The sequence below is a fragment of the Jaculus jaculus genome, chromosome 5 (genome assembly GCF_020740685.1).
Source record: "Jaculus jaculus isolate mJacJac1 chromosome 5, mJacJac1.mat.Y.cur, whole genome shotgun sequence".
NCBI lineage: Eukaryota > Metazoa > Chordata > Mammalia > Rodentia > Dipodidae > Jaculus > Jaculus jaculus.
The window spans coordinates 173,370,122-173,385,155 of NC_059106.1; the positions used below are offsets into that span (position 1 = coordinate 173,370,122).

Consider the following 15,034-nt stretch of genomic DNA (forward strand, 5'->3'; position numbering starts at 1 on the left):
TAAGGCACTATTTTTTATTTACTTATTTATAAAATATTTTCTCTCTTTGCAAGGAGAAAGGGACAAAGAGAAAGAAGGAGAACATACCATAGCCTCTTGGCACTACAAACTCCTGATGAGCATGTCACTTCGTGCATCTGGTACTGGGAAATCAGACCCAGGCTGGCAGGTGTTGCAAACACCTTTAGCCATCGAGCCATCTCTCCAGCTCTTAAATAGGAAATCATAATGTACTATGGTGTTATATGAGGATGGATCACATCCTAATTTTCTTTTAGATTGAGAACTTTTCTGGCATACTATATCTATATCATATACATGCAAGTTGCTCTTTAACTAGAAGTAGATTTCTCCGATGCAGAGTCCATTTTGTTTTTCTTTGCAATGCTGGGGTCAAGCCCATGGCCTCACATGTGCTGAGAAAACATTTTACTATTAAGTTATACCTGCACTCCTCAGAGTCCATTTCCTTTTCCAAAATAATTGTGTTTATTCAAATAAAGAATTAAGAATCTCAGGCTGAGCCAGGTGTGGTGGTGCATGCCTTTAATCCCAGCACTTAGGAGGCAGAGGTAGGAGGTTCGCCATGAGTTCAAGGCCACCCTAAGACTACATAGTGAATTCCAGGTTATCCTAGGCTAGAGTAAACCCTACCTCAAAAAACCAAAATAAATAAATAAATAAATAAAAATTAAAAAATGATAAGAAGAATAAATTTTTAAAAATCTCAGGCTGGAGAGATGGCTTAGTGGTTAAGGTACTTGCCTGCAAAGCCCAAGGACCTAGGTTTGACTCCCCAGGACCTAGTAAGCCAGATGCACAAAGTGGTGAATGCATCCCTGGCATGCCCATTCTTTCTATCTTTTACCTCTCTCTCACAAATAAATAAAAATTTAAAAAAATGAAAAAGAAAGAATCTCATGTTAGTCATTGAAGAACGAAATAAAGAAAAATAAAATAAAAAGATACTCCTTCCCTAAAGAATCCATAGTTAGGTAGAGAAAACAAGTAAGTATGAAACTATTAACTATAAAAGAGAATATTGGTAAATGATTTGCCAGTGTGTGGCTCAAGCTTGTCATCTCAATATTTGGGAGGTGGAGGCAGAAGGATTGGAAATTCAAGGTCACCCTCAAGCAATGTAGGTAGGTATTTTGGCAAGCCTAGGCTACATGAAACCTTGTCTCTAAAAATTAGAAAAAAAAAGAAAGAAAAATAAATTCAGAATGTTGTAAGAATATATTGAAAGGAAACATTACAAGAGTAGAAAGGAAAAGTACTTGATCTTCTGTGGCTAACAGAAAATACTGAAGGAGGAAAAATTACAGAGTAACCTACACAAAAAGTATAGTAGACACAAAAAATGTAAAGTATCACTCATATCATTTGAAATATAGAGTTTATAATTTAACATGCAGTGTGCTGCTTTTGGTCAGGTGTCTATTCCAGAAACAAGGAGCTGACTGCAACAGTGTCACCTTAAAGACTAGCCCTTAGTCAACTCTAAAGAATGCTTTAATAGAAATACTTTTTTCTTTTCTTTTGTTTTTTGAGATGGGTCTCACTCTAGCTCAGGCTAACCTGGAATTCACTCTGTATTCTCAGGGTGGCCTCAAACTCATGGCGATCCTCCTACCTCTACCTCCTAAGTGCTGGGATTAAAGGCATGCACCACCACACCTGGCTCACAATACTTTAAAAAATTATTTATTTGAGAAAGAGAGGCAGGGAGGGGGGGGGGGAGGGAAGGAAGGAGGGTGGGAGAGAGAATGGGCATGCCAGGATCTTCAGATGCATGTGCCACCATCTGGCTTACATGGGTCCTGGGGAATCAAACCTGGATCCTTTGGCTTTCAGACATGCTCCTTAATGGCTAAGTCATTTCTCCAGGCCATAGCAATGCTTTTTATAAAGCAAGTGTAACAATTCCAACTTCAGGCTTCTAGTAAGATTTAAGCTGAATAATTGGGAAGATGGCTCAGCAGTTAAATGTGCTTATTTGCAGCCTGATGACCTAGATTCAACTCTCTAGTACCCATATAAAGCAGCATATCCATCTAGAGTACATTTGAAGTAGCTAGAAGGCATTGCATTCCATGCTCACTCTCTCTCAAATAAATATTTAAAATCTAAACTAAAGCTTCTTATGGCTTGACAAATCACAAACTAGGGATCACACTGACACCCACATAGAATGCAGCACTGAGACACGTAAGTGGCAGTTTAACTCAGCATCAGATGACTGAACCACTCGTGAATCTGCATTTACGTCTACTCCATAGGGCTTTTAGAGACTTGTTTGATGTGTAGCCCAGGCTGGTCTCAAACTCATGATTCCCTTGCCTCAGTCTCTCAATTACTAGGACTACAGGTGGGTATACCACACCTGGTCTCTACTGTTTACTTATTTATTTGAGACAGAGGGGAGAGAGGGAGAGAGGAAGAGAGGGGCATGCCAGGGCATCCAGCCACTGAAAACAAACTCCAGATGCATGTGCCATGTACATCTGGCTTATGTGGGTCCTGGGAATTGAACCTGGGTCTTTTGGCTTTGCAGGCCTTAACCACTAAACCATCTCTCCAGCCCTTTACTAACTTTTATGATCTCAGAAAGTACTTAACTTTTTTTTTTTTTTTTTTTGGTTTTTTGAGGTAGGGTCTCACTCTGGTCCAGGCTGACCTGGAATTAACTCTGTAGTCTCAGGGTGGCCTTGAACTCATGGCAATCCTCCTACCTCTGCCTCCCAAGTGCTGGGATTAAAGGCGTGCGCCACCACGCCCAGCTAAACTTAATCTTTTTTTTTTTTTTTAATTTTTTTTTTTTTTTGTTTGTTAATTTTTACTTATTTATTTGACAGTGACAGACAGAGAGAGAAAGAGGCAGAGAGAGTGGGCGCGCCAGGGCTTCCAGCCACTGCAAACGAACTCCAGACGCGTGCGCCCCCTTGTGCATCTGGCTAACATGGGTCCTGGGGAATCGAGCCTTGAACTGGGGTCCTTAGGCTTCACAGGCAAGTGCTTAACCACTAAGCCATCTCTCCAGCCCTAAACTTAATCTTTTTAACTCTTAGTTTCTTCTTCTGTACAATAGGGAAAAATATATTTACATAAACAATGCTGTGATCCTTACACATAATACAGTTTTAGCTGGGCTGGAGAGATGGCTTAGTTTAAGACACTTGCCTGCAAAGCCTAAGGACCCTGGTTGAATTCCCTAATACCCACGTAAACCAGATGTACAAGGTGGCACATATGTCTGGAATTAGTTTGCAGTGGCTAGGTGCCCTGGCGTGCCCATTCTCTCTTTGCCTCTTTCTCTCTCTCTCCTTTTTCTCTCTTTCAGATAAAAAAAAGATCAAATTTAACAATCATCACCAACTTTTAACTTGGGTTCATTTTTCCTTACGTGCTGGAAAATATGTTTCCTTAATTCTTTTTCTTTCTTTCTTTCTTTTTTTCTTTTCTTTTTCTTTTTCTTTCTTTTTTTTTTTTTTTTTTGAGGTAAGGTCTCACCCTAGCCCAGGCTGACCTGAAATTCACTATATAGTCTCAAGGTATCCTCGAACTCACTGTGATCCTCCTACCTGTGCCTCCTGAGTGCTGGGATTAAAGGTGTGAGCTATCACACCCAGCCTTATTCTTATTTTTTATACTATTATTCTTAAACTTTATTACTTGTATGTGTGTGTATGGGCATTGAGGTGCCTTGACAGTGGAGGTCAGAGAACAACTATGAAGTGTCCGTATTTTACTTTCTTTGAGACATGGACTCTTTTTATTTTCCAAGGTAGGGTCTCACTCTAACCCAGGCTGACCCATAATTCACTATGTAGTCTCAGGCTGGCCTTGAACTCACTGTGATCCTTCTACCTCTGCCTCCTGAGTGCTAGGATTAAAGGCATGTGCTACCATGCCCAGCTGAGATATGGACTCTTGCTGCTGCAAACAAGCTTTGGATTCTCCTGGAATCTGCCTTCCATTGTCATAGGCACACTGGGATCAGACACATGTACCACTTTGTACCTGACCTTATGTGGATGCTAAAATATGAACCTAGGGGCTCGAGAGATGGCTTAGCAGTCAAGGCACTTGCCTGCATAAGGACCTAGGTCTAATTCCCCAGGACCCACATAAGCCAGATGCACAAGGTGCACATGCATCTGGAGTTTGTTTGCAGTAGCTGGAGGCTCTGGTGCTACCATTCTCTTTCTCTCTCTCTCTCTGTGTGGGTCCCTCTCTCTCTCAAATAAACAAATAAAATCTGAGTGTAAGCTGACAGGCTTTTCAAGTGCTTTTAACACCTAGCCCAGGCTGTCCTGGAATTCGCTATGCAGTTTCAGGCCGACCTCAAACTGACAGTAATCCATTGCCTCTGAGTGCTGAGGTTAAAGGCATATGCCACCATGCCCAGCCCAGCCCAACCCTCTTATTATTTAATAAATCTGATTCTGAACTAAAGAGAACTTGAGCAACTTTTTAAGAAATATTTTATTATTTTTATTTATTTATTTGAGAGACAGAAAGAGAGAGAAAAGAAACAGATAGAGAGAGAATGGGCATGCCAGGACCTTCAGCCACCGCAAATGAACTCCAGATACATGCACCTCCATGCGCATCTGGTTTATGTGGATACTGGGGAATCAAACCTGGGTCCTTAGGCTTTGGCAAGCAAGTGGTGTAGCTACTAAGACATCTCTCCAGCCCAAGTAATTTTTTTTTTCTGGTTTTTTGAGGTAGGGTTTCACTCTAGCTCAGGCTGACCTGGAATTCACTATGTAGTCTCAGGATGGCCTTGAACTCAGGCCATCAGTTTTGCAATCAAGCACCTTTAATCACTAAGTCATCTTTCCAGCCCTCAATTTTTTTTTTTTTTCTCTTCAAGGTAGGGTCTTTCTCTAGCCCAGGCAGATCATGAATTCACTAATGTAGTCTCAGGGTGGCTTCAAACTCAAGGCAATCCTACCTGTGCCTCTAAAGTGCTGGGATTAAAGGCGTGTACCACCACACCCGGCTCCCAATTTTTTTTCCAAGGTAGGGTCTTGATGTAGCCCAGGCTGACCAGAAATTCACTACGTAGTCTCAGGGTAGTCTTGAACTCATGGCAATCCTCCTACCTCTGCCTCTCAAGTGCTGGGATTAAAGATGTGTGCCACCATGCCCGGCTCTAATCTTTTTTTTAAATTTTTATTTATTTATTTATTTGAAAGCGACAGACACAGAGAGAAAGACAGATAGAGGGAGAGAGAGAGAGAGAATGGGCGCGCCGGGGCTTCCAGCCTCTGCAAACGAACTCCAGACGCGTGCGCCCCCTTGTGCATCTGGCTAACGTGGGACCTGGGGAACCGAGCCTCGAACCGGGGTCCTTAGGCTTCACAGGCAAGCGCTTAACCGCTAAGCCATCTCTCCAGCCCTCTAATTTTTTTTAAAGTATAGTTTCCTAGCTTAAAATCATACACACATGGGCTGGGCAGATGGCTCAGTAGTAAAGCACTTGCTGTGCAAGCATGAGGACCAAGTTTGGATCTCCAGTACCTATGTCAATGCCTGGTGGATGTGGCAGTCCACCAGTAATTCCAGTACTTGGGAAGCACAGATAGGATCCTAGGGTCTAGATGGTTGGTGGGATCTGTCAGCTTTGGGTGAAATTGAGAGAACTGCCTCAGTAAATTAAATGGAGAGTAATGAAGGAAGATACTTGATGTCAACCACCTGGCTAGGAGACTGTTGCTCAGGATGGCTGATTCACAGTAATGAGATGGGTGGAATATCCCCTTAATGAGATAATGCATGTATACATCCACAAGATGAACTTTCGATGTAGTTGCTTACAGACCTTCATTGCTAAGCCTGTCTGCTTTTGTATTTCTAAGTCAAAAAGTATAATCTTTTTTTTTTTTTTTTTTTTGAGGTAGGGTTTCACTCTAGCCGAGGCTGACCTGGAATTCACTGTTATCTCAGGGTGGCCTTGAACTCATAGCGATCCTTCTACCTCTGCCTTCCAAGTGCTGGGATTAAAGGTGTGTGCCACCACGCTGGCAAAAAAGTATAATCTTAATATAGCATGGTAGTGTACACCTTTAATCCCAGCACTTGGGAGGTAGAGGTAGAAGGATTGCCATGAGTTCGAGGCTTCCTTGAGACTACATAGTGAATTCAAGGTCAGCCTGGGCTACAGTGAGACCCTACCTCAAAAAACTAAAAAGAAAAATCAAAGAAGACAAAAAAGTGTAACCTTTATTTGAGCATGATGATGCATGCCTTTAATCCCAGCACTTGGGAGGCAGAGGTAGAAGGATCACCATGAGTTCAAGGCCACCCTGAGACTACATAGTGAATACCAGGTCAGCCTGAGCTAGCAAGACCCTACCTTGAAAGACACACAAAAAAACAAAAACAACAAAAAAAGTGTAACCTTTCCTGTCCCTCTTTCTATCTCTTCTTTGGGTAATGGCTAAAATTCTAAGCATGTCTGCCCTGAAATTCTAGGTTTTCTCAAATATATATATATACTCCCAACTACAATATTGTATCTAGGTACAAGTATTCTTTGGTGTTACTGTTTTTTTTTTTTTTTTTTTTTGTGCTAGGAATAGAACCAAGGGCCTCATGCATGCCAGAGAAGTGCTGTACCAGTGAGGTATGCCCCTTTCCTTTTCTCTTTTCCTTCCCTTCCCCGCTTGCTCCTTCCTTTTCCTCCCCTCCCCTTACATAACATTTTAGAGTGCTTCTGTTTTATTAGAAATTACATATAAGTAATACAAAAATCATTTAGTAGAAAGCATACTTACAGAGCAATAAAGAAATTTATCCTGGTATGTTCATTTATAGTAAATTTAGCTCTCTTGAAATAAACAAACGTCATAGCCAACAGATACTATAAGAAAAAGTTAAAAATTAATATTAATGTTAGTTTTCATAAACATAACTCCTATATGTAGTTCACTTTAAACTTTTCTGATAAAACAATATGGCATTATTTTTATCCTTATACAAACACTTGAGTACTTATATTTGGTTTCCTGAAATCCATTGATACTGTGAAAAATATTTCTTGATAATTTATTATATTTAGCTAAAGAGATTTCTAAATTTTATTACAGATGATAATTTTTTTGAAAAATATTTTATTTTTATTTATTTATTTGATAGAGAGAAAGACATAGGGAGAGAGAGAGAGAGGAATAAAATGGCCTCCAGCCATTGCAAATGAACCCAGATACATGTGCCACCTTATGCATCTGGTTTACATGGGTCCTGGGTAATCGAACCAAGGTCCTCTGGCTTTGCAGGCAAGTGCCTTAACCACTAAGCCATCTCTCCAGCCCGATAATTTTTTTTTTTACTATTCAAAGTAAGGTCTCACTTTAGCTTAGGCTTAATATTTGTTTTATTCTTCAAAGTAAGGTCTTACTTTGTAGTTCCAGGTTGGCCTCAAGCTCACAGCGATCCTCCTACCTCTGCCTGCCAAATGCTCAGATTAGAGGCATGTGCCAGCACAACCAGCAGATGATAATTTTTGGTTTTGTTTCTGTTTTTCAGTGTAGGGTCTTGCTCTAGCCCAGGCTGACCTGGAATTCACTATGTAATCTCACAGTGATCCTCCTATCTCTGTCTTCCCAGTGCTGGGATTAAAGGCATATGCCACCCTGCCTAGCTTCAGATGATAATTAAAAAAAAAATATTCCATTTTTATTTATTTATTTGAGAGAGAGAGAGAGAGAGAGAGAGAGAATATGAGGGCACCAGGGTCTCCAACTGCTGCAAACACATTCCAGAGACATGTACAACCTTGTGCATCTGGCTTTCATGGGTCCTGGAGAATTGAACCTTGGTCCTTTGGCTTTGAAGGCAAGCACCTTAACCACTAAGTCATCTCTCCAGCCCTAGGTTTGAAATCATCTGGGCTGAAGAGATGGCTTAGTGGTTAAGGTGCTTGCCTGTGAAGCCTAAGGACTCATGTTTACTTCTGCAGGTGTCCCATGTAAGTCAGATGCACAAAGTGAAGCAAGTGCACAGGGTGGTACACTAGTTCAACTGGAATTGCTGGAGGTCCTGGCGTGCCAATTCTTTCTCTCTCTCATTAAAAAAAATGGGCTGTGTGGGGCATGGGGGCACACGCCTTTAATCCCAGCACTCGGGAGGCAGAGGTAGGAGGATAGCTGTGAGTTCGAGGCCACCCTGACACTACCTTGTGAATTCTGGGTCAGCCTGGGCTAGAGTGAGTCCCTACCTCAAAAAAACAAAAAGACAGAGAGAGGATAAAAAGCCAGTCTTTTGGGCTAGTCTCAAAAAAAAAAAACAAAAAAAAAAAACCAAAAACAAAACACCTATATACAAGTAGAAATAATAGTGATATAACAATTCTTTTACCTAGACTCACCAATTACGATTTTGATGGATTTAAAAAATCTCTATGTGTAGCCAGGCATGATGCCACACACCTTTAATTCCAGTAGTCAGGAGGCAGAGGTAGGAGGATTGCCGTGAGTTTGAGGTCACCCTGAGAATACAGAGTGAATTTCAGGTCAGCCTACCTTGAAAAACATAAAAAAAAAAAAAAAAAACCCAAAAAACAAAGAAACAAAAAAAACCCCTCTATGTGCATATATATAAAATTCTTATCTGAACTCCTTTAGTTACAGATATCCATAGTCACTTGTTTTTCCTTAAGTGTTAGGGATTAAGCCTAGGGCCTTGTGCATGCTAAGCACACTTTTTTTTTCCTTTTCTTTTTGGTTTTTCAAGGTAAGGTCTCCCTCTAGCCTAGGAATTCACTAGGTAGTGTCAGGGTGGCCTTGAACTCACAGTGATCCTCCTACCTCTGCTGGGATTAAAGGTGTGCACCACCACGCCTGGCTTAAGCACATTCTTAACCATTGAACTATACCCTTCACTCTCATATTTACCTCTTTAACTTTTTTTTTTTATTATTTATTTGAGAGAGAGAGAGAGAGAGAGAAAATGGGCACACCAGGATCTCTAGCCATTGCAAATGAACTCCAGATACCTGTGCCTTTGTGTGAGTATTGGGGATTGAACCTGGATCCTTTGGCTTTGCCAGCGAGCACCTTAACCACTAACCCATCTCTCCAGCCCGAAAATGACTTCACTTCAGAAATTATAATAGCATAGTTCAATTTTCATGAAAAAAACACATTTTAAATTTATTTATTTATTTATTTTGGGAGCGACAGACACAGAAAGAAAGATAGAGGGAGAGAGAGAGAATGGGCGTGCCAGGGCTTCCTGCCTCTGCAAACGAACTCCAGACACGTGCGCCCCCTTGTGCATCTGGCTAACATGGGACCTGGGGAACCGAGCCTCGAACCGGGGTCCTTAGGCTTCACAGGCAAGCGCCTAACCGCTAAGCCATCTCTCCAGCCCAAAAACACATTTTAAATGTATTACTAGAAAGATACATGGTTAGCATGTTATTATAACATATGCCAGGAACTAACTGTTCAGGTTAGACACCACGCCCGGCTCCAAATTATAATATTAATGTACTATTTTCTCTCTCATACTTAGGTATTCCATGATCACAGGAAAGGACAAGATGATTCCAAGTTTTCCCTTCTTGAAATACTGTTAATCTACATAGTACTGGTTAGTTACTTTTCAAACAATGCCCCCTGCTGTTCATCAACTTTAATGCACTTAACCTGTAATGTTTACCACAACTTCACAGAAACTGGGTATTTGACATAGCATTACTGTTAATTTAAAGGCAGGGTCTCACTTTAGCCTAGGCTGGCCTGGAACCCACTCTATAGTCCCAGGCTGGTCTTGAACTCACATCTCTGCCTCTTGAGTGCTAGGGTTAAAGGCGTGTGTCACTATGCCTTGCTAGAAGACTACATTTAAAAAATACATGGCCATTTGGGGCTAGAGAGATGGATTCAGGGTTATGGCACTTGCCTGTGAAGCCTAAGAACTCAGGTTCAATTCCCCAGTACCCATGTAAGTCAGATGCACCAGGGGGCACATGTGTTTGGAGTTTGTAGTGGCTGGAGGCCCTGGCGTGCCCATTCTCTCTCTCTCTCAATCTATCTCTCTCTAATAAGTAAATTAAATAAGTAAAAACATTAAAAAAAATACTTGGCTGGGAATGGTGGTGCACGCCTTTAATCCCAGCACTTGGGAGGCAGAGATAGGTGAATCACCATGAGTTGGAGGCCACCCTGAGACTACATAGTGAATTCTAAGTCAGCCTGGACTAGAGTGAAATCTTACCTCAAAAAAACAAAACAGGGCTGGAGAAGATGGCTTAGCAGTTAAGGCACTTGCTTGCAAAGCCAAAGGACCTTGATTTGATTCCACAGGACCCATATAAGCCAGATTCTCAAGGTGGAGCATGCATCTGGAATTCATGTGCAGTAGCTAGAGGCCCTGGTATGCCCATTCTCCTTCTCTCTCTCTCAAATAAATAAAATAAATATTTAAAAAACAAAACATGGTGGCACACACCTTTAATCCCAGGACTTGGGAGGCAGAGGTAGGAGGATCGCTGTGAACTCGAGGCTACCCTAAGACTACATAGTGATTTCCAGGTCAGCTGGAGCTAGAGTGAAATCCTACCTCAAAAAAAAAAATATATATATATATATATAAGGTATTTATGATAAAAGGTTAAGATGCCTGGGATTTGCCTCAAAATAATCCAGTCTCTTGGAGAAAAGAGTTAAAAGAAACAAAAATGGTCATGAGATGATGATGCTGTACCTAGTTGAGAAGCACATTAAGGGCTTTTGTATTACTATAATGTGTAGATTTTCTAAAATATTTCAAAAATTAAAATAAAAAAGTCTCTGGTGCTGGAGAGATGGCTTAGTGGTTAAGGTGCTTGCCTGAAAACCTAAGGACCCAGATTTGATTCCCCAAAACCCATGTAAAGCCAGATGCACAAGGTAGTGCATGCATCTAGAGTTCATTTGTAGTGGCTAGAGACCCAGGTGTGCCCATTTTCTAACTGCCTCTCTCTCTCTTTCTCTCTCTCTCTCTCTCCAATAAATAAAAAAAATTTAAAGTCTCTTACCATATTCAGCATAAAATAAAACATTCACTTCAGTACTAACTTAATACTAACTTAAAGTAAACTTCCATTCACTTTTCTGTTGTGAAGTTATGCTAAACTTTCTATATAACTGCCCCATCTTAAATGGTATCTATGAAAGTGAGACAGTAACTGTACAACTGATTCAAAGCATAGAAACAAATGAAATAAATTTGTGCCTATAATAAACCATGGAAAATTACTGTTCCAATAAATTAGACATTCTGTGAAATGGCATTACTTAAATAAAGAACACATTAGACTAATTTTACCCTGTAAGGTTATTGTTTGGAAGAGGGAAGATAGTAGGGTAATGGGGGCTGAAAACAAAGTATAATGTATAGAGATGTCACAATGAAACCCATTTCTTTGTATGCTACTCAAAAAGAATATAGGCTCTATTTTACAGAATAGTTCTCAGTTTTTTTTCAAATTTTTTAAAATTTTTTATTTACTTGAGAGTGACAGACAGAGAGAGAAAGAGGCAGATAGAGAGAATGGGTGTACCAGGGCCTCCTGCCATTGCAAATGAACTCCAGAAGCATGTGCCACATTGTACATCTGGCTTACATGGATCCTGGGGAATCAAGCCTTGAACCGGCGTCCCAGGATTCACAGGCAAGCAGTTAACCACTAAGCCATCTCTCCAGAGCAGTTCTCAGTTTTTTCAGATGGTCCACATAATATGGTCTGTGATAGGTGCTGGTTGTTATCCAATGGTGAGGAGGCCAATACTGAAATTGAGATTATCCGTGCTATTGGAAATTTTATACCTATTAAATCTAATGATAAAAAGTAGAGTTTATGGGTTGGAGAGAAGACTTAGTGGTGAAGGGTGCTTGCTGGCCAGGCTTTGATTCAATACTCATGTAAAGTCAGATGCACAAAGTGGAACATGTATCTGAAGTTCATTTGCAGTGGCAAGAGGCCCTGGTATGCCCTTGATTGCTCTCACTCTCCCTCTTAGATTTTTTTTTTAAAATAGTTTAAAGAAAATTATTGGGATGTTTTGTCTGGATTATTTACAAAATACTTAAATGTATGAGACTGCCTTAACAGAGTACGTCTCAGAATATTTTTATAACACTGATAAAACGTAATAAATCTGATAAAAATTTATCAAAATTGAGTCTAGTCAAGCAGAACTCACAAGGTTGAGGCTGGATTGTAAGTTTGAGGTAAACCTGATACATATAGTGAAAATGTGTTTGAAAAACATGAAGTGTATGTTGATTCTTGTTTTCAAGCAAACAGATATGGACTTAAGGTTATTTAAATCTAATTAACAATATTTGCTAAATCTATGCTCTGTGCTTTCAGCTTTGAAGGAGTAACATAGGCAGTTTTCCTGACTCGCTTTAGTTAATAAGACAGAAAGCCGAGCATGATGGCACATGCCTTTAATCCTAGCACTCAGGAAGCAGAATTAGGAGGATCGCTGTGAGTTCAAGTCCAGCCTAGGTCTACAGAGTTAGTTGCAGGTCAGCCTGGGCCAGAGTGGGACCTAGCTTGAAAAAAAAAAAAAAAGATCATTCTTGTAGGATCCCATAGTTCCTATGGTCTATTGATAGCAGTGATTGGTTAATGACTACACCAGTACCAGATTTACCTTGTCTGCAATTTTACAGCAGCAGTCCATCCACAGGAAATCTTGAATTAGATCATCATCTACAACAAAAGACAGCCGTGACTTATCTTTTAAAAATGTAATGTTTCCTTCTGAAGAAATAAATTCTATATGACAAGACTAGAAGTGATGTCAGAAATCAAACATTTTGCTTGGGCCAATGTTGTGAGTAGTTGTTGGTTTTTTAGTGTGTTCACTATTGTAAGAACTGTAGCCATGAGCTCATAGTGATCTTACTTTCCTACTTCAGCATGTGCAACGTGCTTGGCTAGTTCCTCTTTTAAGTTCGCTTTTCTTCACATCTGAGCTGTTTTGCCTCCATGGCCCTTCCTCTACAGACAAGAAAGACTGCAGCCTGCAGCTACCAAACTGTGGAGCCTAACTGACTCATCCTCACAAATGTTTATCAGACCCCATCCACACCTTATTCTAATCTGTCTACCTTCTACTGCACCTCCAAATAACCTCTGAAGAAGTTTCTACCTGCCTGCTTGTTAAGAAATGCAACAAAGTCTCATGTACTAAGTAAGTTCAAACTTAATTTTGTAATCTGAGCATGGTGATAAATTATTCTTAATTTTTAACAGTATTCCCAAAAGGAGACTAACACTCTTTTAGGTTTTAGCTGTGAATGTCCTGGAAAATCCCTCAGGCTTAGACAAACTGGGTTGGGTAGCTCATCTGAGTCTGTATGGACTATTTACTTTAGGCCACCCAAAACTCGTATTAGTCAGGCATGGTGCTGCACGTCTATAACCCCAGCACCTGGAAGGCAGAGGTAGGAAGATCGCCGTGAATTCTAGACCATCCTGAGTCTACAGAGAGTTTTCTAGGTCAGCCTGGTCTATAATGAGACCTTACTTCAAAAAACCAAAATCAAGACACATATACAAAAAAACACTCATACTAATCTGAATTGCTCAAAGTATACACCTGACACTTGGTTTTTAAATAGCCTAGACATGAATCTCAATTTTTAATTCATAAGCAAGCTAAACAAAGTCACAGAATTTTGAAAAGGTAAAAACAAAAAATTTGGGTTGGAGGGAAATTGACGCAGAAAATAAGATATTCTTTGATTATTTTCATAATGATCTTACATTTCATACATCATTCATAATGACGCTTACATCCTAATTTTAAGTACTTTATAGTTATATTGTTAAACTATCTTAAACCTACCAAATAATTTAAAGAAAGCAGTCATTTCCTGACGCTGTATAACTAGACAAGGACCTTTTGGACGTTTTGATTTGTTGTTTTGTGCATTTCTTTCAGATGCTTGCCAGCTATCATTATAAACGGGACGCTTCAGGTTAATGGGTTTTCTAGGCTGATGGGCTCTATTAGAACCTGACTTTACATGAACAGTGACAGTAGGTGGTGTCTCACAACACAGTTGATTGTGTCGCATTTTGATTTTCCAAGATTCCTGTAGAGATAAAATATGCAATTATTTATCACATTCAATCACTTCTATATAAACAATAACTGGATATCATCAGATGTGGTTGCATAATGTTACTGATCTTGCTATTAAAAATATTATTGGGAAAAATAAGAAAAAATACATAAGGGATGAAGAGATGGCTTAGCAGTTAAGGCGCTTGCCTACAAAGCCGAAGGACCCAGGTTCAATTTCCCAGGACCCACATAAGTCAGATACACAAGTTGGCACATGCATCTGGAGTTTGCAGTGGCTAGAGGCCCTGGCAAGCCAATTCTTTCTCTACCTTTCTCTCTGAAATAAATAAAAAAATATTATTTGTGACATTGAATAACATTATAAATTGCATTTATCAAGTTCAGTGCTTAGAAAAGTTGTGTTTTCTTTGGCAAGTGATACCCTTCCTCTTCCCAAATAAGTCAATATGCCATATTGCTTTGGCTATTCTGGAACTCAAAATCAAACTGAAAGTTTTTATTTTCTCTTTGTAGTGTTCCTTTTTCCTGTTAAGTTTTTTCCTTGACTGCAGTTTCCATTTTCAATAAGCATTTATTGGTTATTTATGAAAACGATTTTAGCAAAGAAATAGTGTATGGCTTTGGAGGATGTTCATAAATTGACCTAATTTTTAAGTTGTGACCATCTTATCTGAGTTGCTGACCATGAGCTGTACAGATGGCTTAGTGGTTAAGGTGCTTGCCTGTGAAGCTTAAGGACCCAGGTTCGATTTGCCAGAATCCACGGAAGCCAGATGCACAAGGTGGTGAGCACATGCGTCTGGAGTTTGATTGCAGTGGTTAGAGACCCTGGTGTGCCCATTCTCTATCTTCCTCTTTCTCTCTCACTCCCAAATAAATAAGTTTTAAAAATATTTATTTGACAGAAAGAGAGGCAGATATAGAGAAAG

The 15,034-nt window shown here is 40.0% G+C and overlaps 1 protein-coding gene across 1 annotated transcript in view; it reads right to left on the reverse strand.

Annotated features, from left to right (window-relative positions):
* Spdya (speedy/RINGO cell cycle regulator family member A) overlaps positions 1–14,094 on the reverse strand; it is a 30,154-nt gene extending 16,060 nt beyond the window's left edge. The window contains exons 1-3 of the mRNA XM_045151215.1: positions 13,863–14,094; positions 12,663–12,721; positions 6,789–6,874 (exon numbers count right to left, since the gene is read on the reverse strand). Coding sequence (XP_045007150.1) covers positions 6,789–6,874; positions 12,663–12,721; positions 13,863–14,094 — 377 coding nt within the window. The remainder of the gene's footprint in view (positions 1–6,788; positions 6,875–12,662; positions 12,722–13,862) is intronic.
* Positions 14,095–15,034: the final 940 nt, after the last annotated feature.